General features: G+C 52.0%; 1 protein-coding gene across 3 annotated transcripts in view; it reads left to right on the forward strand.

The window, feature by feature from the left end:
• Positions 1 to 5,313: 5,313 nt before the first annotated feature.
• LOC137657073 (uncharacterized) overlaps positions 5,314 to 24,536 on the forward strand; it is a 169,674-nt gene continuing 150,451 nt past the window's right edge. For 2 of the 3 annotated variants that reach the window (XR_011047096.1, XM_068391438.1), the window contains exon 1: positions 5,707 to 5,871. Coding sequence is in view for 1 of the 3 variants with exons in the window: in XM_068391438.1 (XP_068247539.1) it covers positions 5,854 to 5,871 (18 nt within the window). In the remaining 2 variants the exon portion in view is untranslated. Of the gene's footprint in view, positions 5,427 to 5,706; positions 5,872 to 24,536 lie in introns of those variants that run through there. The other variant, XR_011047097.1, reaches the window with a different exon arrangement.

Consider the following 24,536-nt stretch of genomic DNA (forward strand, 5'->3'; position numbering starts at 1 on the left):
CCATTGCAGCCGCCTTCTCATTATTCTCCCTATGCATCTGTTGGATCATTCCAACGATGGAAGAAAGGGTCTTTCCCAGCTCATCTGGGAGAGAGGACGATGTTGAGGGAATAGGTTCAGGGGCCTAAACCGGAGTAGCCAACACCTCGTCGACCTCTTCCTCTTCATTGTCTGGAGCCTGCTCTTCATCCTGGTCTTCTGCAAGAAAGTCATCTTCCAGACGCTCGGACACCTCCGACATCCTATCGTCCAATTGGATGTCCTGCAGGGCGTCCGCGACTTCAGCATCAACAGGGATCTGAACCACTGGTATCTCCACTTGAGGCTGGGGAATCACTGCCTCAGCTGACACCCTGGGGAAAAGGTAAGCCCTCATCTTCTCACTTGGAAGATAGGGCCCAGAAGTGTTCTTCTGAAAGCCCCTTACCCAGGTACGAAGCTTCTCCCTTGCTGCGTCCCTTGACCCCGCCGTCTTAGGGGAATCAAAAGCCTCAGTAATCAGGTTTGTGCACACGGTACATACCTGCGGGTCCCAATACCGGAGATCACCTTTGGAGGCTGCGCATGCTGCGTGCCTCCTACACAAATCATGTCCGCAGAAGTTCTTGCTGCGGACGTTGCAGAAAACGCTTCCACACTCCGGATGGTCCTCCTGTAAAGAGAAGAAAATTCCATGAGTATCAAGTGAACTACGTATCACTGGATATACATAGCTTAGCATAACTAAACTAGAAAGGAAAGACACACACTTGTATTTCCCGCACAGTCAATTGCTGCAACCTTCCAGATAATAAAATCGTATGGTTAATCTATACTAGAGCAACCAATGAATAATTTCCAGAGGAAACAGGTGTAGCTCACACCCAAAAAAGTGATTTTAAAATGCTGGATAGTAGACAAGAAAGAACTCACTTTCTTTATCTGTAAGGTTACACGAAAGGGCTGTGCAAGACAACACAAAAGTGTTGGAAAAACTTAGTGTTGTAACAAATACTATACTATAGTTTTCTCCCTACAGTATATACTATACTGAAAAATACTGGCTACAGTATAGAAGGTACGTGCCGGCCGGCACACACCTTAACTAGTTCCAAAGTATACTACTTATAAACTATAAGGTGGAAGAACGCTGGTTCAAATGCTGTCACTGCCGGCCGGCAGCTAAACAACAACCACACCCGGCTGCCGGCCACTAATCGTAGCGGCCAGCAGACAATGGTATGATATATAGCCGGCCGGCAAAGGTATACAACCAATGCCGGCCGGCAGCAAAAGAACCAGAGAACTCCGACTGCCCGGCTGCCGGCCACTCAGGCCGGCAGCCGGGCTAGGGTACATCACTAGAAGAAAAACAGAATGGATGCCGGGATAAGAGACTGTACTACCTCATAACCCGGCAACCCGAAAGAGTGCACATAAGGAAGGGGAGAATATAACTTCAGGCTCCCTGACCAATGCCATCTGGCTCTACAGACAAACATGGATGAGAGACCAAGGGAGGTCCGGGCAGCACTGAAAGCAGAAGACCCTTGCCGGCCGGCAAGGGACTGAGTCAACCCCACATCCTAACCTATGCTAGGTACAGATGTAGAATGACGGACAGGAATGCAATGGCTAGGCCATCACAAAGGAAAGAGGGGGAAAGGGAGAAGAGGGTCCTGCCAACCTTGCTCTAATAATGAATCACCCGCAGCCAAGAAAACTCATCTTAGCCTAGGGGAGATCCGAGGAGGGAGGCCAGCAATACTAGCCAACTCCCTCGGAACCAAAGCAAGGAAGGCGTTGTTATTCACAGAAAAGAGGATCTCATACTCCACACCGAGAACAACAACACTGGACTAGTCTGCTAGATCACAAAAAGAAGGAATCATCTCGTACAGAAACCTTCGAAAGTGAACTAAGGAGGCTAAGCCTCCTATGTCCGTTGTCAGTCTAGCAAGGGAATCTCAACCACCAGCTAGACAGAAACAGACTCAGAACTCTGATGACCTGCCCCCTTCCTGAAGCCAGACTTACTGGAAACAGGAAAGAACAGAAACACCCTAATATAGTTGTATCTAAAGTCAATTCAGATAAACCATTAGGGTTAAGCAGAGGGAAAGGGATTGCACACCTTCTCCGAAGAGAAGAGAGCAACCGGGCAGTGTGAGAAAGTATACTAAGGCACCATAGACAACTAGCCTAGGCGCAAAGAGAATCGATTACCTAAATCACCGAAACTCACTCGTATACTATCTTTGAAGAAAATCAACATAATCTTAAATGTGTAAAACTGCCTAAAGCTTCAATAAAATTTTAAAACATTCAGAAATCTGAATATCATGCCGGAAAGCACTAGGGCCAAACGACTAGGCTACAAAACAAAAATACTAAAAGCATCATATAAAGAAATCCTATGTAACGCTGAACAGCTAAAATTATAAAAGCGAAACAGCCGGGAACGTCGCTCTGGCTAACTAAATAACTCATACCTAGCAAGCGACAGCGTCCAGGACGCCTCCGGTAGGCAACAGCTCTTGTAAGAACGATATCACTATCAAATCACTTTTAAAATTACCAAGAGCTTACATTCATACATAAAAGAAATAATACTCAACTTATCAAAAGCAGAAGAAGTTGGAGAAAGCATTATAAAGTTGAAATAATCCAAGAATTGCGAGAAACACAGGGAAAAAACACCGAGTTGTTGAGCTACGCAAAAAGGAATACAGATGGCGTTGTGAGCGGCGTAATGCACGCTTACGAAACGGGAGAGGAGAGATACCTTGCGAGCGGCTCTCCTTTCTTTCTCGTTTTCGTTTTCTTGCCAATTGACCCCTTCGAAGTGTTAACTCTGTTCGGGGTGCAGATTGCTATGTGGCGTGTCAAGAATACGTCCTCTGATATTTCGCGATATCCCTGGTTCTTTTATTAGGGATATTCGCTCCAGGAATTAGAATTCTGGGTACCTTAAGGTAAATTCTCTGGGAATATCGCCGTAGTTATATATACCCAAGGAAGCTACCCTTTAGGAACTTCCATCAGGACGACATGGCTTGAGCCCAAAAATACTGGTTTCATCACACCATACCATCCTGAAGGTAATAGTATCTCTGAAAGGATGCACAGGTCCATGAGAACTGTTGAATGTCATTTGTCAGGGTCATCGATATCAAAGGCCAAAACATTTAGGAGAGACACAGAGGACTCTTAATTGTGCTACACATGCCACCACAGGTGAACAGCCTCACTATGTACTTTTTAGCTGTAGGCCCTTTAGGCAAATTCTCACTGAAGTGCCTTCAATGGATGAAGAGGTGACGGACTCTGATCTTGCTAGAGACTATGAAATAATTCAAAAGACATGCTGAAATGGCTAGAATATTTGTCAATATTGCCAATAGAAAAAGAGTGAACAAAAATGTGGAAGTAAATTCCCTAGTGTGGGTAAAGAATGAGACCCAGTTACCACGTACAAGTAGAAAATAAATGTGAAATAGCTTGGACCATATAAAGTGATAGAAGGTGTTCGTGAGGGGTCCACATATGTTATACAAAATGTTTTCATCGACATTGTACTCAAACGTGCTGCTGATAAACTCAAACCTTTCCATGTTGATGAATAGTACTTATTGAATATGCAAGAGCATGCCAAAGATGTACATGACATAGTAACTGAGGGAGTTCGCACAAGAGGCGCAAGAAATATTGTATCTCCTTACCAACTTACAGAAGAGATATGGACTCGGTTAGTGAATTTTGCTGAGATGAAAGACTACTATATCCCCTCAGTAGAATTGTGAAGCAAATCTTCCTATTCGGTTATGATACTGTACTTATATTTTTGTATTTTTGTACTTTTACAATATTTTGTAATGGCAGTCAAAACTCTGGAATTATTCAAAGCTGATGAATAGAATATTTTTGTCCACATAAAAAAGAAGAAAAATGGTTGTAATGGAAATATGTAATGGATCATAGAAAATTTCCCTGATTTGAATGTTGTTGTAGTCCCATGGATCTTGTTTTATAGTAATTTGGTTTGGTCCTGTGGTACTGGTTTTTTACAAGTTAGGATGGAGTGTCCCCCTTTCAGAAAACCTTTGAGATTCGTGATATGAGTCGTTCCTAGCCAAGAGGTCTGAACAGTTAGATGGTCATTAGGAGTTAGGATACTTCCATAGCAGCCAAGTTTGCCTTCTTTGATGTCGTGATTTTCACTTCGACAATTATGTAATTAGTTCTAAGCCTGATGTTAAGAGCGGATAACAAGACCTTGAAGAGGTAAGCCTCCCAAAACCGTCCAGGAATCAAACAAAATACGGCTACACTTTACAATTTTTACAACTTTACAATTTTATTACAAAAATAGTTGTTTGATAAGGGAATAATATATTAAAATATTTACACTGCTTAATAAATGAAATATCTCACTCGAAACAAATACACATCGGACTTAAAAGGAGAACAAAATACACCCAATTTCAACAAAATACCACGGTAGACAACATACCAAGGCTTTCTATTGTAATTTAATGAATGAATCTGATCCCCAATCACAAGGATCACCGAAATATATACAGATACAAAACTCTCGTCAGGCTTACAAAAAACTATGGAGAAACCAACCTGGTTATACAAGGAACAGAGACGTAACAATATAGACAACTTACTTGTTCTGGGGATATTAGGCAAAGAGGACGATCGGAGCTCCTGCAGCTCCGACGAAAACTTTGATTTCTCGTGCTGACTAAAGTGTCCTTGGCAGAGGGGAGGGAATTCTTACCTTATTAATTTATAAGGGGTTGGTTAAAGCTTCTTTATCTGCCACAAGACTGAGAAACTGTTAAAGTCTTACTTTAAATACAAGGGGGAGTTTGATGATTCGGCTGAAGGCCTTAATTTGCCGTAATCCACAAGCTTAGGGAGTCCTTGGCTCTAAACATATACATAAGACATTTTCATCGTGGTATAGTAAAATGTCGTTACATTCGTGATTCATAAATTACAAATACTTAATTTCTTTAACACCCGCTCCTTCCCTACCAGGTGGTTAAGTTTTAGGCCCTAATACCGTCGCGTATTAGACCATAGTCATTCGTCTCAACGCCCACGAGATCTTCCAGCCTTCCCTCAATTTAACGTAACGTTTGTGGAGTTAAATGGCGGGACTTTTGAGTGATCAGTTCGAAATTCCCGAGATCTGATGAAGAGCTCTGTTGATGTAGAGGGACATGATCTCCCTGTAAATGGATTCAATCTAACCCCAGAATTGGGTTAGGCAAAGCTACTAGGAAAGTTGTCCGGATGCACAATTTTAGGGTAGTGTCCCCTATAAGTGCTCCAAGATATCCATGTTTTGATTGTACTAAAGTAACCTTTCCCTCTGTGTTTCTGATTTTGCTGAACCAAAATTTGTATTCCACTGTAGCAAACACATGTTAAAGGTAATTCAAGTCCAGGATGGAAATTGACTTGCTATTAGAGTGGACATGAATCAATTTTTCCCCCAAGGGAAAAGCGTTGTAATGGGAATATGTTATCATTATAGTATTTTTTTTTTTTCAGAAATTGATTCCCCATTCGACTCTATCTTTAGAATTATCCCTGTTCTTAGTAATATTGATTATGTAAATAATTTAAAGAATTTATTTCATCAACGAATGCATGTAACAGTATTGTTATTCCCTTCATATGTTTTCCTCTTTCTATATAAGATACCTGGTCTAAAAGTCCTCAATTTTGTTTGGCCGCCGCCTTGCGGCCTTCCCTTAAACATTTGATTAGAGTAAACCAGGAAAGGCGGGAATCTGGATGAGCATGATTCCATTCCCTTAAAGATATGTATTTTTGGGTATTTAGAGAAGACATTGAATGTATCCCTTTTCAAAGGTAAGACAAAGTTTTAATCTAGAAGATTATTATAAAAGTAGAAAATATTACTTTTTAGATAGAGATCAGAATAGATGCAGTGGCTCACCAATTCCGGTAAAGTTGCATACACACTCATGGTCTTGTTGCATCATTTTACAAGACTGTAATTATTCCTTTATTATGATCTATTCTTTTATTTAAAAAAAAAAAAAAAAAAAAGGATGCTATGAACGTGATGGTAACATTATGACCTTGTTTTCCTAAAACCCATATTAACTGTACGAAAAGTAATGATTTCTTATATATGTACATTTATTTTTAATGACAAGAGGGTGTCATGAAGGTAAAGTTGTACTCTATTACAGGTTCCGATTTCGAACAGAAAATATGTGTTTTCATGTAGTAAATAACGTAATTTGACCGAATTTCAACCGCAAACCAATTCGACCAACTTTTAAGTAGCCGAACGGGTTGCTGTTATTACGGATGAAGGTGAAAACCGGTTAAATCACGTTATTTTCTACGGGGAAACATATATTTTCTGTTAAAATGTTTGAATATAATGTCTTTTATTATATATATTTTGTTAAAATGATTTATAATGACTTGTTCAAATTCCGTGTCACTTCACGCACGTATGTACTGAGAACGGTAACATTAGCAACGTTACCAATGATACATAGCGTTACCAACGTTACGGTGGCATTGCTAACGTTAGCAATGGTACGGTAATATTATCATGTGTCTTTTAAAGAATTTTTCCATATACCCTTTACACAATATATAAAAAAAAGTACAAAAAGGGTACAGAACCTAACAAACCAACCTAACCTAACTTAGAAGTTCCCAGGTCACAAACAAAATATAATGCCCTTTGTTATACTGTATATATCATGTTAATCCGTATCACTTCACTCACGTTACGATAATGTTAGCACTGTTACGATAACATTATATATAATGGTTATTGTTCCGCCATTAGCTCACTTCGCTCGCATGAAAATAAAACATCAAGCTCGTATGTACTGGCAAGCGGTAATGTTGAGCTGCGCACTCTAACATTAGAAATGTTACGCTAACATTAGCAACGTTAAATATAATGGTTCTTGTTCCTCCCTTATGATCACAGGAAAGTAAAACATCAACCTCGTATGCACTGGCAAGCGATAATGTTAAGCTTCGCACTCTAACAAAATATAGTAAATTTAACACATTAAAGTTAAAGAAATTAATGACCTACTTTTATGACTGTGACGACGTAACTTGTGGGTCACGGGGGTGTTGTGACTGAGTCTGTAGCATCTTAACTGCTTTGCCTTAGTTTAGTACAGCACTTGGAACACTGTAAAAGTTGGTATATTACATTACGAAATTTAAGAAAATGATCAACATTGGAATTCACCAAAATACTGTCAAGTATGGATTACTGAATTCATTACAATTTTCTAAAGCTTCGATCGTAAAATACGCAAAAAGACGTCACTTGAACTAACAAAGACCTGACTTGGGCAAAGGTTTCCACGGAAAAGGGTTTGTTGGAAGGTTGTGGTAGGGAAATATTAACCCACCTGTGCAAACTTTACATACGTATGGGTTCGTGATTGGTTAACGGAAAAGCAACGGAGTCTAGAGAGTAAACATGAATGAACCAGAATGGGAAACTTGTCCAGAGCAAGTATTTATGTGAAATCTGGGAGTGACAAGGTAATAACAAAATGTATAAAAGTGAAATAGAAAGATAAAATGGAGTGTATGATAAATAATATTTGATGGGTATATAAAATGAGGGTATTTTATAATAAAACAAGTAATACTGGGGTCAAACGTAATATGTATACGAGGGTATTACATAACTGATCAAGTAATGGACTTGAACAGAGCTGGTGGAGAAGACGAATAGTTCCATTTCATGATTAGAGAAGAAGAAATCCTATTGGTGGAGGAAGAGTCTCTGCTCAGGGAGACGTGGTTCTTACGCTTAGGTCGAAAGCTGCTATGTACAAACGAACGAACGGGAGCGACTACAATAGGCAAGTTGAATGAGAAAAAATAATGAAAAATTCTGCTAATGTCAGGATGTTACGCTAACATTTGATCTCCATCACACGTTGGCAGTTCTGGTTACGTATTTTTTCATGAGACATAGCCTTTGGAACGGCGCCTCCAAAGTTTATCCAGTTATACTGTTTTGTCTTTTCTTCCGATATACATCCAAGAAGGTAATGCATAGAAAAGAAAAGGCTTGTTTTACTTGTATATATCATTTCCTCAGTATGTTTTCCCCACCCAAAACCCCGAGTTCCCACTGGGGGTCCCCCATTATTTGCGATGGGAACGAGTGTCATTTTTGAAGAGTGTAATTTTTTCTATAAGAAAATTTTTTTTTTTCCTAGGCTACATTGCCCTGTAATACAGTAAAATAATACCGTCACTGCTGCTGCTGCTGTTGCGGACGTTGCTGAAGGCTCAGCCTACCCCTCCGAACATCCTTCGAGGGGAAAGTTGAGTCCCACGGTCTCTCCTGCAGGTGGGTCGCCTCCTCGGGGGAGCGCATTGACAGAGACTCCTCTTCGGAGGACCGACGATGTGGATGCCCTGCCTCGAGGTTGCCTTCGCCGTAAGGCTCGTCCTCCTCTTCGCCGTAGGGGCCTTCCTTCTCCCTACAAGGGAGTTAGGAGGCGCCTCTTCGGGTCTTCTTCACCGCCGCCTTCCCCTGCAGAGGATTTTTCTCGTCGGGAGCAGACCGTCGCAGCCACGTCCTTGCACCTCTCCGCAGATCGCTCACGATCTCCTTCGCCTGCCAGACCTTCCAGTCCTTCCGGCCTGCCATTGCCCCTGTATGCAGATGCGCAGCAGGCGCCTTCTCATCCCGTCATCCGACGGGCACCGTTCCCTTCGGGGCAAAGGGACGTATCCCACGGTGTGGGTAAATCCCTTGCGTGTCAGGGTTCCCCTGCGCGCTCAACTGCGGGCTTGCGCCCAGTAGCGCACATGCGCTCTCCAGAGCTGCAGCCTTCAGACTCGCCTCGCCAGCGCTCTCCTGCTAGCCGTCAGCGCCCTTCTGTTCCTGCTGCGCGCCATGCGCGCCATCAGTCTCCTGAGCGCCCACGATCTCCTGCTCTTCAGCGCGCACCTGCACACCTTGTTCCTGATGCGCGCCCTGCGCGGCAACGCACACCCACGCGCCCTAGATCTTCGGATCTGGACGCAGGCAAGGACCGTACTCCTTTGCCTCGACTTCGCGCACCTGTGCGGCCATCTTCGCCTGCGCAACAGCGCGCGCGCACTCCGGTGCGCACTTCAAGAGTTCCTGCGCGCTCTCGCGCCCACGAGTCTTCTTCTGAGCCCGACCGCGAGCGTTCGCCCTTGCGCACTTCCTCGCCATCTGATCCTGCTCCCCAGCTGACTGCGCATTGATACCCTCCTGCACGCAAACGATCTCCTGCGCGTCCGCACGATCCTTCGCCTGTGCGCAAGCGCTCGCCAACGCGCCAGCGCGCCCATGCCTCGGATCGTCAGAGGTCTCCGACTCGCACACGCGCTAAATCACCTGCGCGCGGTCGGTCACCTGTGCGCACTGGGCGCCATCGTTCGCCAATGCGCCATCACTCTCCAACGCGCCAACGTTCGCCAACTCGCCATCGCTCGCCAACTCGCTATCGCTCGCCAACTCGCCATCGCTCGCCCACGCGCCATCGATCTCCAGTGCGCTGTCGATCTCCTGCGCACCATCGTTCTCCTGACCGACAGCGATCTCCTCTACCCTCATGCGCTCATTCACCTGCGCGCCCGCGCACACCTTCACCTGCGCGCCAACACGCCCCCTCGCCAGCGCCCCCTCGCCAGCGCCCCCTCGCCAGCGCGCCCACTCGCCAGCGCACCCACTCGCCAGTGCGCCCACTCGCCCACTCGCCTGCGCGCGAATGCGCCCGCGTGTGCATATCTCTGCGCGACTGCGCGCCCATTCTCGCCGGGATCCGCAGCGCGTGCTTCCGACAGGGATGCGTACTTCCAGATCGCCATCAGGATCGCCACTGCGCAAGCGCAGGGCTCTCATCCAGGACCAGGAAGAGTCACCGGAGAGGTCCAGGCAACATTCTTCCCTTTCTTCATTTCAGGCAGGCCCCGTTGCGTCCACTCAGAAGGATCTGGAGATGCCCTTCCCTCCAGCGGGGATTACTGACACTGCGTCGGTCACCCGTCAGTCTTGGTTTGGTCACCTGATGAAAGCGGTGGTGCAGGCTGTGAAGCCGGCCCTCGCTGATCTGGGACTCAAACAAAAGACAGACTACCCCCTGCTGAAGAGAAGGAAAGGAGTGGACTTTGTGGTGACTTCTCCCAGGGAGAAGTTGACTCCTAAGAGGTCCGGCAGGAAGGCTCCATCCCCTTCGCAGTCGTTTTCTCCTTCTCCTGTGGACGAAGCTTTTTCGCCCTCAGGAGAGTCCAGCGAGGTGAGGGCCTCTCCCACGGCACCAATGGGAGGAACCCCACCTCGAGAAAGAGAAACGTCTCGCGTGGAAGGTACCTTCCAGACCTCTTTGCTGGAGTCCTGCATCCCGCCCAGGAGGGAACCCAAGGACTCAAAGACGATTCCTAAGTCGTCTTCACGGATCCGACCAAAGCCAACCAGACCCCAGGAGAACGTCCATGTGTCTCCCCATGAAGAGCCTTAGGGGACAGGAGACTTAGCTGCCAGTCCACAGGGTGGAGAGCAGCACGAGTCGGAGCATGCCTTCTGGCAGGTCTTGAATCGGATGAGGCAACTCAACAGGTTCAAGGACCCAGAGATCGCCCCTCGCGAAGTCAAGGATACGGTCCTAGACCAGGTCTATGGTACCCAGAAACCCCCAAGGGCCAGTGCAGCTTTGCCTTGGTCCCAAGGGGTGAAGAGTGCCAGAGATAAGGTCGAAGCCCAGCTCTCGGAACTCGCCTCCTCCAGCCGTTTTTCTGCCGGGAACAAACTCCTCCCACCTCCTCGTTTACAGCAGAGGAGGTATTTTGAGATGGATGGGGAGTCCAGTATAGCTCTTCCACTCCACCATTCGGTGGAAGAGCTCACCAGGGGAACTCCTCTTGAGAAGCTCTAATCCCGGCAGGTGACATTCTCAGCATCGGAGATCCTTAGCCAGGAGAAGGTGGCGAAGTGTGCCATGCAGGCCACTTCGTGGCTGGACGTCTGGCTGGGTTCTCTGGGCATCCTATTGTGCTCCGAGGACTTGTCTAAGGAGAGCAATAGGAAGGCCATGGAGACCTTCCTCCTCTCGGGCACTCGCTCCATTGAGTTCCTGGCTCACCAGGTTACCAACCTGTGGGCCAACTCGATCTTAAAGCAACGTGATGCGGTGACCGGGAAGTTCCATCCGAAGGTCCCCGCTGTAGATGTCTGCAGGCTCAGACACTCCTCCATCCTAGGAGGAAGCTTGTTTGAGCCCAAGGATATAGAACGCACAGCTGAGAGGTGGAGGAAGTCGAATCATGATTCGCTCCTCCAAAGGGCCCTCACATCTCGGCCCTACAAGCCTCCAGCTCCACAACAGCATCAACAGCAGCCTTGCAGGACACCGAAGCAGGCTCCGGCAGCTAAGACGAAGGTGTCTAAGCCACAGCCCTTTCCTGTCAAGGACAAGAGGGGTGGAAAGTTCTCCAGGGGAGGCAGAAATCCTAGAGGGAGCGGCCGTGGCCGTAAACACTAGGATTGGCAGTCCCCCTGCGTGTCCACCTGTGGGGGGATGCCTACAAAGTTGCGTGCACAGGTGGAAGCAACATGGGGCTGATTCCTGGACGGTCTCTGTGATCGGCCAAGGATATCGCGTCCCATTCACAACATCTCAACCTCCCCCGACAGCGAATTCAGCGGCGTTGAGCTCCTATGCCATGGGATTGGCAAAGGGGCTAGCCCTTCGGGTAGAAGTCGAGACCATGCTCAAGAAGGATGCTCTCCAAGAGGTCGTCGACGGCTCCCCAGGCTTCTTCAGTCGACTCTTTCTTGTAAAGAAGGCGTCTGGAGGCTGGAAACCCGTCATCGATCTCTCAGCTCTGAACAAGTTTGTCAAACAAACTTCGTTCAACATGGAGACAGCGGACACGGTCAGACTTGCAGTGAGACCACAAGACTTCATGTGCACACTAGATCTGAAGGATGCGTACTTCCAGATCCCAATCCATCCGTCTTCCAGGAAGTACTTGAGATTCAGCTTAGACAGCAAGACCTACCAGTTCAAGGTACTGTGCTTCGGTCTCTCCACAGCACCTCAGTTGTTCACCAGTGTGTTCACCCTGATTTCGTCGTGGGCGCACAGGAACGGCATCCGTCTCCTCTGATATCTGGACGACTGGCTGATCCTGGCAGACTGGAAGTCGACCCTTCTTCGACACTGGGACAGGCTTCTGGGACTTTGCCAAGATCTGGGGATCATGGTAATTCTCGAGAAGTCCTCTCTGCAGCCGACCCAACGACTGGTATATCTAGGCATGTTATTAGACACCAATCTCCACAAAGCCTTTCCATCAGACGACAGGATAGCAAGGCTGAGGAGGGTTGCAGAGCCCTTCCTCAGGCGGGAAGAGCTTCCAGCCCAATCATGGTTACGTCTTTTCGGTCACCTAGCCTCCCTGGCCCGTCTGGTCCCGAACGGCCGTCTCAGGATGAGATCCCTGCAATGACGGCTTTAGTCCCGGTAGAATCAGGGCACCGATTCCCCGGACTCTCTGGTCCCTATGGGACCCACGGAACAGGCGAACCTGCGGTGGTGGCTGATCGACGAATACCTACAAAAGGGAGTGGAACTTCTCGTCCTTCCCCCGGATTTAACACTGTTCTCGGACGCGTCAAAAGAAGGGTGGGGGGCCCACATTCTGAACCAGAGGGTCTCAGGCCTTTGGTTAGAATCAGAAAAGTACCTACACATCAACCTGCTAGAGATGAAGGCCGTGTATCTGGCCCTTCAACAGTTCCAACGGACCCTGGCAGGCCACTCCGTGGTGGTGATAAGCGACAACACCACGGTAGTGGCTTATATCAAGAAGCAGGGAGGTACCTTTTCACAACAGCTATCCCATCTTGCAGTAGAGATTCTGAGGTGGTCCGAAGTCCACTCGATAACACTATCAGCTCGCTTCATTCCTGGCAAGAGGAATGTGCTCGCCGACAGTCTGAGCAGAGCTTCGCAGATAGTGAGTACCGAGTGGTCTTTGGATCCTCAGATAGCCAACAAAGTCCGGACTTTGTGGGGTTCCCCAACAGTGGACCTGTTCACGACAGCCTTGAATTTCAAGCTGCCTCTGTACTGCTCCCCAGTTCCGGACCTCAAGGCTCTCTGGCAAGATGCCTTCCAACAACGGTGGGACAACATCGACGTGTACGCCTTCCTACCGTTTTGTCTGGTGAGAAGGGTGCTCAACAAGACCAGACTATCGGTCAACATGTCAATGACCCTCATAGCTCAGCTATGGCATCACGCGGAATGGTTCCCGGACCTTCTACAACTCCCAACGGAACCTCCGAGGGAACTTCCCCCACGACACGAGCTACTCAGGCAACCACATTGCAACATCTACCACAAAGCCGTAGCCTCGCTTCGGCTTCACGCCTGGAGACTATCCAGCGTCTCCTCACGGAGAGAGGCTTTTCGCAGCAGGTTGCGGAAAGAATGTCTTGACACCTGAGGAAGTCCTCCGCGGGAGTCTACCAGGCGAAGTGGAGAGTCTTTTGTGGTTTGTGTCGTGGGAGGGGTATCTCTCCACTCGATGCCACTATTCCAGCAGTATCGGAGTTCTTCGTGTATTTGCGGGAGGAAATGCGCCTTTCGGTCTCGGCGGTGAAAGGCTATCGCTCAGCCTTAAGCCTGGCCTTTAGGCTGAAAGGAGTGGACATTTCTTCCTCGCTAGAACTCTCTTTACTCATACGTAGCTATGAGCTTACCTGCCCTCAGTCGGAAGTGAGACCTCCTCCATGGAACGTGGTTTGGGTCCTCAGGGCTCTGAAGAGACCCCCCTTCGAACCATTACGCCAGGCCTCTGATCGCCACCTGACTTGGAAGACGGTTTTCCTACTCGCGTTGGCCTCGTCCAAATGAGTTAGTGAACTTCATGGTCTCTCATACGACATCGCCCATTCCAGGGGATGGGGGGTGGTAACGTTCAGGTTCGTCCCTGAGTTTGTTGCCAAGACTCAGAACCCTGGAGTGCCGGATCCACGGTTCGACTCCTTCAGGGTCACAAATCTCCGTTCTGTAACAAGTGACCCAGACCATCTGCTATTATGCCCAGTGAGGAGTCTGAGGCATTACTTGAAGAGAACAGCTGCAGTTCGTCCCCGCGTGCAGGCGTTGTTCGTAAGCATGGGAAGGACTAAGAGGAGGGTCACCAAGAACACCATCTCGGGCTGGATTCGAAGGGTTATCCATCACGCCTTGAATCCTGACCCTCCTCCGTCACGTCGCCCTAGAGCACACGACGTCAGGGGCATCGCTACGTCCCTGGCCTTTAAGAGAAACTTCTCTGTGACGCAAGTGCTACAAGCTGTTGTCTGGAAGCGTCTTATGACCTTCACAGCCCACTACCTGCAAGACGTGACCCACAGGAGCCTCGATACTTTTTCTATCGGCCCCGTGGTGGCAGCACAGCAGCTGGTCTAACCTCAGGCTCCTTATTGGACAGGTAGCAGAAGGTTGAGGGCATTGTTACCCGGTCTCAGTTTGCGTGAATGAAAGAGTATGTCTGGCCCTTACTTCTTTCTTCATCCTCCCCTCTCTTGGGGAAAGCAGCATCCTGGTGTCTGCATAGCTGACCTCAACCTCTGCAGGTAAACCATGCTCCCTTGTGTTCCTAGTATTAAGTTAATACTGTCGCATCCCCCATACTCTGACGAGGTGGTATTGTGAATGTCCTAGCCTAGAATTCCATCTAAAGGACTCCAGGTCAACTTCCTAGGACGAGTCACACTCTATTCCTCCACACACAAGCTTATGTAGGCCGCACGTTCCTTGCTACTTGTGAGGTGCAGGGACTCTTTTTCTCGAGTGCTACTCACTCGGATTCTGAGTCCCCGGGTAAAGCCAAAGCCAGTAAGGCTTGGGACTTTCCACCCTTCCTAAGTGGTAAGTCACCCAATGCAAATAGCGTGGTTTGTATTTCGGTTACGGAACAAATGACAAATTCGGAGATAATTTGTATTTTTCCTAACCATACAAACCTTAGCTATTTACACATATTTGCCCGCCAGCCCTGTCCCCCAAGACAAGTCCTACCTCTAAGTGAAGTGAGACAATTCACCGGTGTGTGGGGGGGGTTAGGGGTAGCAAGCTACCCCTTCCCCTACCCCCTTGCTAACTTGCACGGGGGTAGTTAACCCTCGTAAAAAATCTAATGGCTCGTCATTTTCAGCTACGCCGAAAGTAATACCCTATGTAAATAGCTAAGGTTTGTATGGTTAGGAAAAATACAAATTATCTCCGAATTTGTCATTTTTTACGATCTTTGATGAGGCTATACAATTATTTCTGAAGGCCTATAAAACATTTTTTTATCAAATGAATAGTTATATTTCCTTTGGAAAATAATTAAGGCTATAATAATTGTTCAATATAGTCAGATATAGGAGTTAGCCTATGTCCTCCTATACCTACCTAACCTAGGCACAGTGGCCACAGTAACCTTCCTTAGCCTAACCTAAAATTGTGTAAAAACCTGGGGTTGATATATGATGGTTTAATTGCAAGAGAAAATAAAATTAGCTATAAAAAAGGGACGAATACGGACATTAGAGTAAACCAGGAAAGGCGGGATGAGCATGATTCCCTTCCCTTAAAGACATGTATTTTTGGGTCGGTAAAGTTTTACTGTATTACAGATTCACATTTCGAACTGAAATATATATTTGTTCTGTAACTGACATACAAACCACGCTATTTAATAGAGGTTATTACTCTCGGCGTTGCTGAAAGGATGAGCCATTAGAATTTTAACGAGGGTTTACTACCCCACCGCTAGTTAGCGGGGTGTAGAGAGGGTAGCTTGCTACCCCCCCCTCACACACACCTGTGCTTGAGCTCACTTTGCTCTCGGCTTAGGTGGTAGTCGGACGTGTCCGCTCTCACCCTCGCCTCTCTGACAGCCAATAATGCGTTTTTGCTTTCTCTCCTACAGGTTTGTGTGTGAAGTTGGCCTCTGCGAAAATACGCAAATGTCCTGGATTACCCGACCGCCTTTTGGTACATTTATGTCGGTGGTCGAGACAGACCCTCACAACCTTTGTCCTTACTGTAGGGGTCAACGGTGTGATAGTAGTAATAAGTGTGGGGAGTGCAGGGAGTGGTCTACCTCCCAGTGGGAGAGGTTTTCTCGGCGACGGAAGAAGAAGTCCAGGCGGGATATTTCTCCTTCGAAGATTTTTTTGAAAGGAGAAAATCCCAAGGACTCTTCTTCCGCTGCCCAAACCTCCTCCGAAGCTCCCACTCGATCAGTTTCATTCGAGAGACGGTCGAGTGGTAGCGAAGACCGTAGTTCTGTTTCCAAACCTCGGGTTTCGAGAGATGGCGTTGCCTCCCCTAGCGAGGCAGCTCCACTTCTTCCCCTGGGGGAGGATTGAAATGTTAATATAACTGATTTATTCCAGTTTTGGTCTTGCTTGGGGCTCGAGGGTTCGCCTTCCAAGGAAGCCTTGATTGACATCATCCGGTTGTGTGCCGCTGTCAAGCAATCGCCGACTTTGGCAGAGGTTGATCCTCTGTCTATTGTCGACGTTGTGGTGTCAGAAGTATCCAATCCTAATACGTCTGCAACTTCTCAACCCGCAGTAGCTGGAGGCTTAGTTTCTCCCGGTCCTGCACAAACTACAAGGGAGAAACACAGTCTCTCCTGTCGGTGATTCTCCCCCTCGGGGCAGTTCACTCACAGAGACTCCTCTTCGGAGGACTGCTGAAGGTCAGCTTGCTGACCCAACGGCCCCCAGAGGGCGTATACGTCGTAAGGCTCGCCTTGCTCTTCGCCGGAGAGGCCTTCCTTCACGTTATAATATGGTGAGGAGGCGCCTCTTTGGTTCAACATCACCGTCGCAGTCCGCTGCAGAGGAGCCTCGTCATTGATCTCCGACTGTTCCTGCTACTGCCCTGGACCTCTCTGCGGATCGTTCGCGATCCCCTTCGGTGGAAGGTCGTCCTTACAAAGGGCACGCCGACCTTCCACCCGTCAGACCTGCTGACCTGCCGTCGCCGTTCCTGGCTGCTGATGCGCTTTATGCGCCAACCAAACCTGTTTTCAAAAAACAGGCACCGGTCCTTTCGGGGCAACAAGGGCGTACGCGTCAATTAGTGCACACGTCCCTTACGCGCCATGCCAAGCATGCGCGCCAACGTTCTCCAGACCTCACTGAGGTTTCGGAGATAGCGCGTCAGCGCTCACCTGCTGCCGAGGTTCCTGATAAAGCACAGTGGTCACCTGCGCGCCAGCGCTCACCTGCGCGCCAGCGCTCACCTGCTCGCCAGCGCGCCTTCAACCTGCTGCGCGCCAGCATTCACCAACGTGCCAGCGCTCTCCTGCGCGCCAGCGCCCTCCGCACCAACGATCTCCTGCGCGCCCACGATCTTCGGATCTGGGTGCAGTATGGAAATTTAGGACTTCCCCTACTTGCCAGTGCTCGCCAACGCGCCATCTGCTTTTTCCCCCGCGCCATCCCTCGCCAGTGCGCATTCGCACGCATTCACCTACACGCGCCCACGCCCATCTCCCACAGCAGCAACGCATCGCCAGCCTAATGTGCGCCCACAAGAGGCGCGCCAACAAGCGTAGGTTCCAGCTGCGCACCCGCGCGTAAGGGATTTCTCCCCTGCGCGCTCGCCCGAAGATATCTTCTGGGATACACGATCTCTCGCCCACACGGGCTCTTCATCCTGATCCTGCGCGCCCGCGTGAACATTCACTCTCGCGCGCAAACAGCTTCCTGCGCACTGTCCTACGCGCCATCACTCGCCCGCACGGGCTCTTCATCCTGATCCTGCGCGCCCGCGTGAACATTCACCCTCGCGCGCAAACAGCTTCCTGCGCACTGTCCTACGCACCATCACTCGCCCGCGCGCCTTCGCGCGCGCCAGCAGTCTCCCGCGCGCGACCCTGGGTATTCCACATCGCGTGAGCGCCAACGCGCTCCCCAGCGCGATCACCAATATCTTCCCACGCGCGAGGCAGCAGGATAACGTGCGGCAAGGTCGCCATCGCCCCGTTCCCCGCCCCTGCAAGTGCAGAACAGTGCGCTCGCCGGAAGGGGGGAAGGTTCCAGAAAGGTCCAGGGACATTTCTTGTTTGTCTTTTTTTTCTTTACAGGCGAACCCCCCTATGGAAACTCCTCCCAGGGATTGGTCGATCCCTGTCCCTCCAGAGGGAGTGTGTGATAGCGCAGCCAGCAGCCTTGGTTCGGGGCACTTATCAGAGCGGTCACGCAGGCTGTCAAGCCTGTTCTCTCTAATTTTGGCCACAAATCCTTGGTTGCGTCTACTCCCCTGAAGAGAAAAAGAGGAGTTTCGGATGCGGTGACTTCTCCGAGGACTAAGCTGTTTCCTTGTAACTTCGAGGCAGGCCCCCCCCCCCCCCCCCCGACTTTTTCTCCCTCCCCTTCGGACGAGGATTACCCGTCTTCAGGGTAGTCACGTGAGGTGTGACGTTCCCCCATCGCACCAATGAGGGAAACCTCACCTCGCGCTGGAAAGTCTTCGCGGGTAGGAGTGGTGAAGAGCCTACCTCCGTCATTGTTGGAGTGCTCCATTCCTCCCAGGAGGGAGTCGAAGGACTCCAAGACAGTACCGAAGTCCTCGTCAAGACTTAGAACGGAGCCAGCCAGTCACTCGGAGAACGTACGCGAGTCTCCCTAAGAAGAGCCTTTGGGGACAGGAGACTTCGCTGCTAGTCCTTCCAGAGGAGAGCTGCAGGAGTCAGAACATGCATTTGTTCCGTAACTGAACTACAAACCACGCTATTTAATATGGGTTATTACTTCGGCGTAGCTGAAGTGACGAGCCATTAGAATTTTAACGAGGGTTTACCACCCAGCTGCTAGTTAGGGAGGGGTAGCTTGCTACCCCCCCCCGCCCCCTCACACACACCTGTGAATGCTTCAGTTTGCTTTTGGCTCGGGTGATGAACAGACGTGTCTGCTCTCACCCTCACTTGACTGCCATAAATCTGTTTTTGCTTTCTCTTTTTCTACAGAGTGTGTGAAGTTGGCCTCTATTAATAATAATGCGTACGTGTCCTGGATTACCTGACCGCCCTTGTGGGACTTTTATGTCGACGGTCGACACAGATCCTCACACGTTATATCCTCATTGTAGGGGCCAACGGTGTGATAGTGGTAATATATGCGGTGAGTGTAGGGAGTGGTCTACCTCCCAGTGGGAGAGGTTTGCCCGGCGCCGGAAGAAGAAGTACAAAAGGGATATTCCTCCTTCAAAGGCTTCAATGAAGAAAGAAAATTCCAACGCCTCTTCTTCCGTAGCCCAAACCTCCTCCGAAGCTCCACTCGATCAGTCTCTTCCGAGAGGCCGTCAAGTGGTAGCGTAGGCCGTAGTTCTGTTGACCGATCCCGGGGTGCGGTAGAGGTAGTTGCCTCCCATAGCGAGGCCGCTGCCCCTCCTCCCCCGGAGGAGGATATTGATTTCTCTGTGAATAACAATGATTTGTTACAGCTTTAGGCTTCCTTGGGGCTTCAGGGTTTGCCCTCCAAGGAAGCCCTGTTTGACATGATAAATCTGGGAGCAGCTGTTAAGCAATCGCCGACGATAGCAGACATAGATACTCTGTCTATCGTCGACGTTGTTGTAACGGAGGCCTCCGGTGTGTCTGATCAAACTCCTGCTCCTGTTGTTGCTGAGGTAGCTGAAGGCTTAGCTTCCCCCTCTGAACATCCTTCGAGGGTGGAACTTAGTCCTACGGTCCCTCCTGTTAGTGACTCTCCCCCTCGGGGAAGTTCACTATAACAGAGACTCCTCTGCGGAGGCCTTATGATGGTCAGCTTGCTGATCCCACGGCCCCTAGAGGGCGTATAAGGCGGAAGGCTCGTCCTCCCCTTCGCCGTAGAGGACTTTCTTCTCCTCACAAGGGAGTTAGGAGGCGCCTCTTCGGCTCGTCATCCCCGCAGTCCTCTGCGGAGGAGACTCGCCGTTCACCGATCCTGCCAGCTACCACCTTAGACCTCTCCAGAGATCGTTCGTGATCTCCTTCAGTGGAAGGTCGTCCTTCGGGAGCCCCTGACCTGTCACCCTCCAGACCTGCTGACCTGCCGTCTTCCTTCAAGGCTGCTGATGCGCTATATGCGCCTTCTAACCCTGTCATTGCACAGGCACCGGTCCCTTCGGGGCACAAGGAACTTGAGTGCAAAACTGCGCTTCAGTCCCTTAAGCGCCAGGTGCCCCCCTGTGCGCCATCACGCTGCTGCTGTTCCTGACTTAGCGCCCCAGCGCGCACCTGTTCCTGTTCCTACGCGCCAGGGTTCCCCTGCGCGCACACGATCTCCTGCGCGCCAGCGTCCACCTGCAGTTCCTGCTATAGCGCGCCAGAGCTCATCTGCGCGTAAGCGCTCATCTGTTCCTGCTACAGCGCTCAGGCGCTCTCCTACTCATCAGCGCACTTCTGGAGTTAAGCCCGCAGTCGCAGTTGTTCTTGATACAGCGCACAAGCGCTCACCGGCGCTCCAGCGCACCCCTACGTTCCAGCGCGCAGTCCAGGAGGTACCTAAGTTAGCGCACGGGCGCTCACAGGTACCCCTGCACTCTCCATCCAAACTGCGCACTCCTGTGCGCCCGAATCCTGTTGCGCGCCCAACTCAGCAGCACACACCTGTGCGATCGAATCCTGTTGCGCGCCCATCGCAGCAGCGCACTCCTGTGCGCCCGCATCCTGATGCGCGCCATGCGCGCTCACATTCTCCTGCGCGCCCAGCGCGCCCACGATCTCCTCAGGGGACAGTTCCTGCACCAGCGCGCTAATTCACCTTTGCGTTATCACGAGGCTGCGCAATCGCGCCCTCGCCCCGTGCTTCCAGATACGCGCGGTCCACGCCCACGCGCTAGAGACATTTCTCCTGCGCATGCGCGTCCAACAGTCGCGCCTGCACGGGCTCTTCAGCAGGTTCTTGCGCGCCCGCGCGATCAAATGGTTGCTCACGCTCAAGCGTCCATCCAGCCTAACCCCCGCCCCACGTTCCAGCTCCTGCGTGCTGCACGCCCTCGCCATCACCTATGCGCGCTGGTGCCCTCGCCATCACACCCTCGCACGCGCGTGAAATTCCTCCCGCGCGCGATCCAGGGCTGGGTTCATCGCGTGACCACCAGCGCGATTTGCGCAGCGATCGCCAGCGCGATTTGCGCAGCGATCGCCAGCAGCACACACCTGTGCGATCGAATCCTGTTGCGCGCCCATCGCAGCAGCGCACTCCTGTGCGCCCGCATCCTGATGCGCGCCATGCGCGCTCACATTCTCCTGCGCGCCCAGCGCGCCCACGATCTCCTCAGGGGACAGTTCCTGCACCAGCGCGCTAATTCACCTTTGCGTTATCACGAGGCTGCGCAATCGCGCCCTCGCCCCGTGCTTCCAGATACGCGCGGTCCACGCCCACGCGCTAGAGACATTTCTCCTGCGCATGCGCGTCCAACAGTCGCGCCTGCACGGGCTCTTCAGCAGGTTCTTGCGCGCCCGCGCGATCAAATGGTTGCTCACGCTCAAGCGTCCATCCAGCCTAACCCCCGCCCCACGTTCCAGCTCCTGCGTGCTGCACGCACCTCGCCATCACCTATGCGCGCTGGTGCCCTCGCCATCACACCCTCGCACGCGCGTGAAATTCCTCCCGCGCGCGATCCAGGGCTGGGTTCATCGCGTGACCACCAGCGCGATTTGCGCCGCGATCGCCGGGGCGATTTGCGCCGCGATCGCCGGGGCGATTTGCGCCGCGATCGCCGGGGCGATTTGCGCCGCGATCGCCGGGGCGATTTGCGCCGCGATCGCCGGGGCGATTTGCGCCGCGATCGCCGGGGCGATTTGCGCCGCGATCGCCGGGGCGATTTGCGCCGCGATCGCCGGGGCGATTTGCGCCGCGATCGCCGGGGCGATTTGCGCCGCGATCGCCGGGGCGATTTGCGCCGCGATCGCCGGGGCGATTTGCGCCGCGATCGCCGGGGCGATTTGCGCCGCGATCGCCGGGGCGATTTGCGCCGCGATCGCCGGGGCGATTTGCGCCGCGATCGCCGGGGCGATTTGCGCCGCGATCGCCGGGGCGATTTGCGCCGCGATCGCCGGGGCGATTTGCGCCGCGATCGCCGGGGCGATTTGCGCCGCGATCGCCGGGGCGATTTGCGCCGCGATCGCCGGGGCGATTTGCGCCGCGATCGCCGGGGCGATTTGCGCCGCGATCGCCGGGGCGATTTGCGCCGCGATCGCCGGGGCGATTTGCGCCGCGATCGCCGGGGCGATTTGCGCCGCGATCGCCGGGGCGATTTGCGCCGCGATCGCCGGGGCGATTTGCGCCGCGATCGCCGGGGCGATTTGCGCCGCGATCGCCGGGGCGATTTGCGCCGCGATCGCCGGGGCGATTTGCGCCGCGATCGCCGGGGCGATTTGCGCCGCGATCGCCGGGGCGATTTGCGCCGCGATCGCCGGGGCGATTTGCGCCGCGATCGCCGGGGCGATTTGCGCCGCGATCGCCGGGGCGATTTGCGCCGCGATCGCCGGGGCGATTTGCGCCGCGATCGCCGGGGCGATTTGCGCCGCGATCGCCGGGGCGATTTGCGCCGCGATCGCCGGGGCGATTTGCGCCGCGATCGCCGGGGCGATTTGCGCCGCGATCGCCGGGGCGATTTGCGCCGCGATCGCCGGGGCGATTTGCGCCGCGATCGCCGGGGCGATTTGCGCCGCGATCGCCGGGGCGATTTGCGCCGCGATCGCCGGGGCGATTTGCGCCGCGATCGCCGGGGCGATTTGCGCCGCGATCGCCGGGGCGATTTGCGCCGCGATCGCCGGGGCGATTTGCGCCGCGATCGCCGGGGCGATTTGCGCCGCGATCGCCGGGGCGATTTGCGCCGCGATCGCCGGGGCGATTTGCGCCGCGATCGCCGGGGCGATTTGCGCCGCGATCGCCGGGGCGATTTGCGCCGCGATCGCCGGGGCGATTTGCGCCGCGATCGCCGGGGCGATTTGCGCCGCGATCGCCGGGGCGATTTGCGCCGCGATCGCCGGGGCGATTTGCGCCGCGATCGCCGGGGCGATTTGCGCCGCGATCGCCGGGGCGATTTGCGCCGCGATCGCCGGGGCGATTTGCGCCGCGATCGCCGGGGCGATTTGCGCCGCGATCGCCGGGGCGATTTGCGCCGCGATCGCCGGGGCGATTTGCGCCGCGATCGCCGGGGCGATTTGCGCCGCGATCGCCGGGGCGATTTGCGCCGCGATCGCCGGGGCGATTTGCGCCGCGATCCCGCACGCGATATCACGGGTCTTCAGGCGGACAGGTCATCATCTCGTTCCCCTCCTCCCAAGCGCAGAACAGCTCGCTCGCCGGAGGAGGGGAGGTTTCTGGACAGGTCTAAGGACTCTTTTTCTTCAGCTTCGTTTCAGGCGAACCCTCGTTTGTTGACTCCTCCTAGGGATCGATCGATCCCCTTCCCTCCAGAGGGAGTGTCTGACAGTACGACTGTCTATCAGCAGTCCTGGTTTGGGACCATAGTCAAAGCTCTCATGCAGGCTTTTAAGCCTGTGTTTTCTGAACTGGGTCACAAAACAGTGGCAGCTTCTTCTCCCCTGAAGAGGAAGAGAGGAGTCCCCTCCGTGGTGACTTCTCCGAGGGCTAAGCTGTCTCCTCGGAAATCCTTGTGCAAGGCTCCCTCTTCCCCCCAGACTTTCTCTCCCTCCCCTGCGTATGAGGATTTCCCATCCTCAGGCGAGTCGTACGATCCTGTCCGTTCCCCCATTGCACCAATTGGGGAAACTCCGCCTTTCCCTGAGAAGTCTTCTCACACAGGGGTAGAGAAGAGCCCGCATCCATCGTTACTAGAGTCCTGTATCCCTCCCAGGAGGGAGCCAAAGGGCTTGAAGACGTTACCTAAGTCTTTGGCAAGGATTAGGCAGGAGCCAGCTAGACCTTTGGAGAATGTCCACGGGTCCCCCCAGGAAGAGCCACTGGGGACGGGAGACTTTGCTGCTAGCCCTTCGGGAGGAGAGCTTCAAGAGTCAGAACATGCGTTCGGGCAAGATCTGACCCTCATGAAAACTCTCAACGGGTTTCCAGACCCAGAGATTCCTCCTCGTCAGGGTAAGGACACGGTCTTGGACCGAGTCTATGGCATCCAGAAACCCTCTAGGGCCAGTGCAGCTTTGCCCTGGTCACAAGGGATGAAGAGTGCCAGAGACAAAGTCGAAGGCCAGCTCTCTGAGCTTGCCTCCTCCAACAGATCCAGCGCCGGTAACAAGCTCCTCCCTCCTCCTCGAGTCCACCAGAGGAGGTATTTCAAAATCTTAGAGGACACTTGTTTGGGTCTTCCTGTTCACCATTCTGTGGAAGAACTCACTTGGGGAGTCCCTCTAGAGAGACTCTCCAACCCGCATGTGTCGTATTCTACTACTGAGATCCTAAGCCAGGAGAAGGTGGCGAAGTGTGCCATGCAGGCAACCTCGTGGCTTGACATCTGGCTGGGGTCTCTGAGCATCCT

The sequence above is a fragment of the Palaemon carinicauda genome, chromosome 18, assembly GCF_036898095.1.
Source record: "Palaemon carinicauda isolate YSFRI2023 chromosome 18, ASM3689809v2, whole genome shotgun sequence".
NCBI lineage: Eukaryota > Metazoa > Arthropoda > Malacostraca > Decapoda > Palaemonidae > Palaemon > Palaemon carinicauda.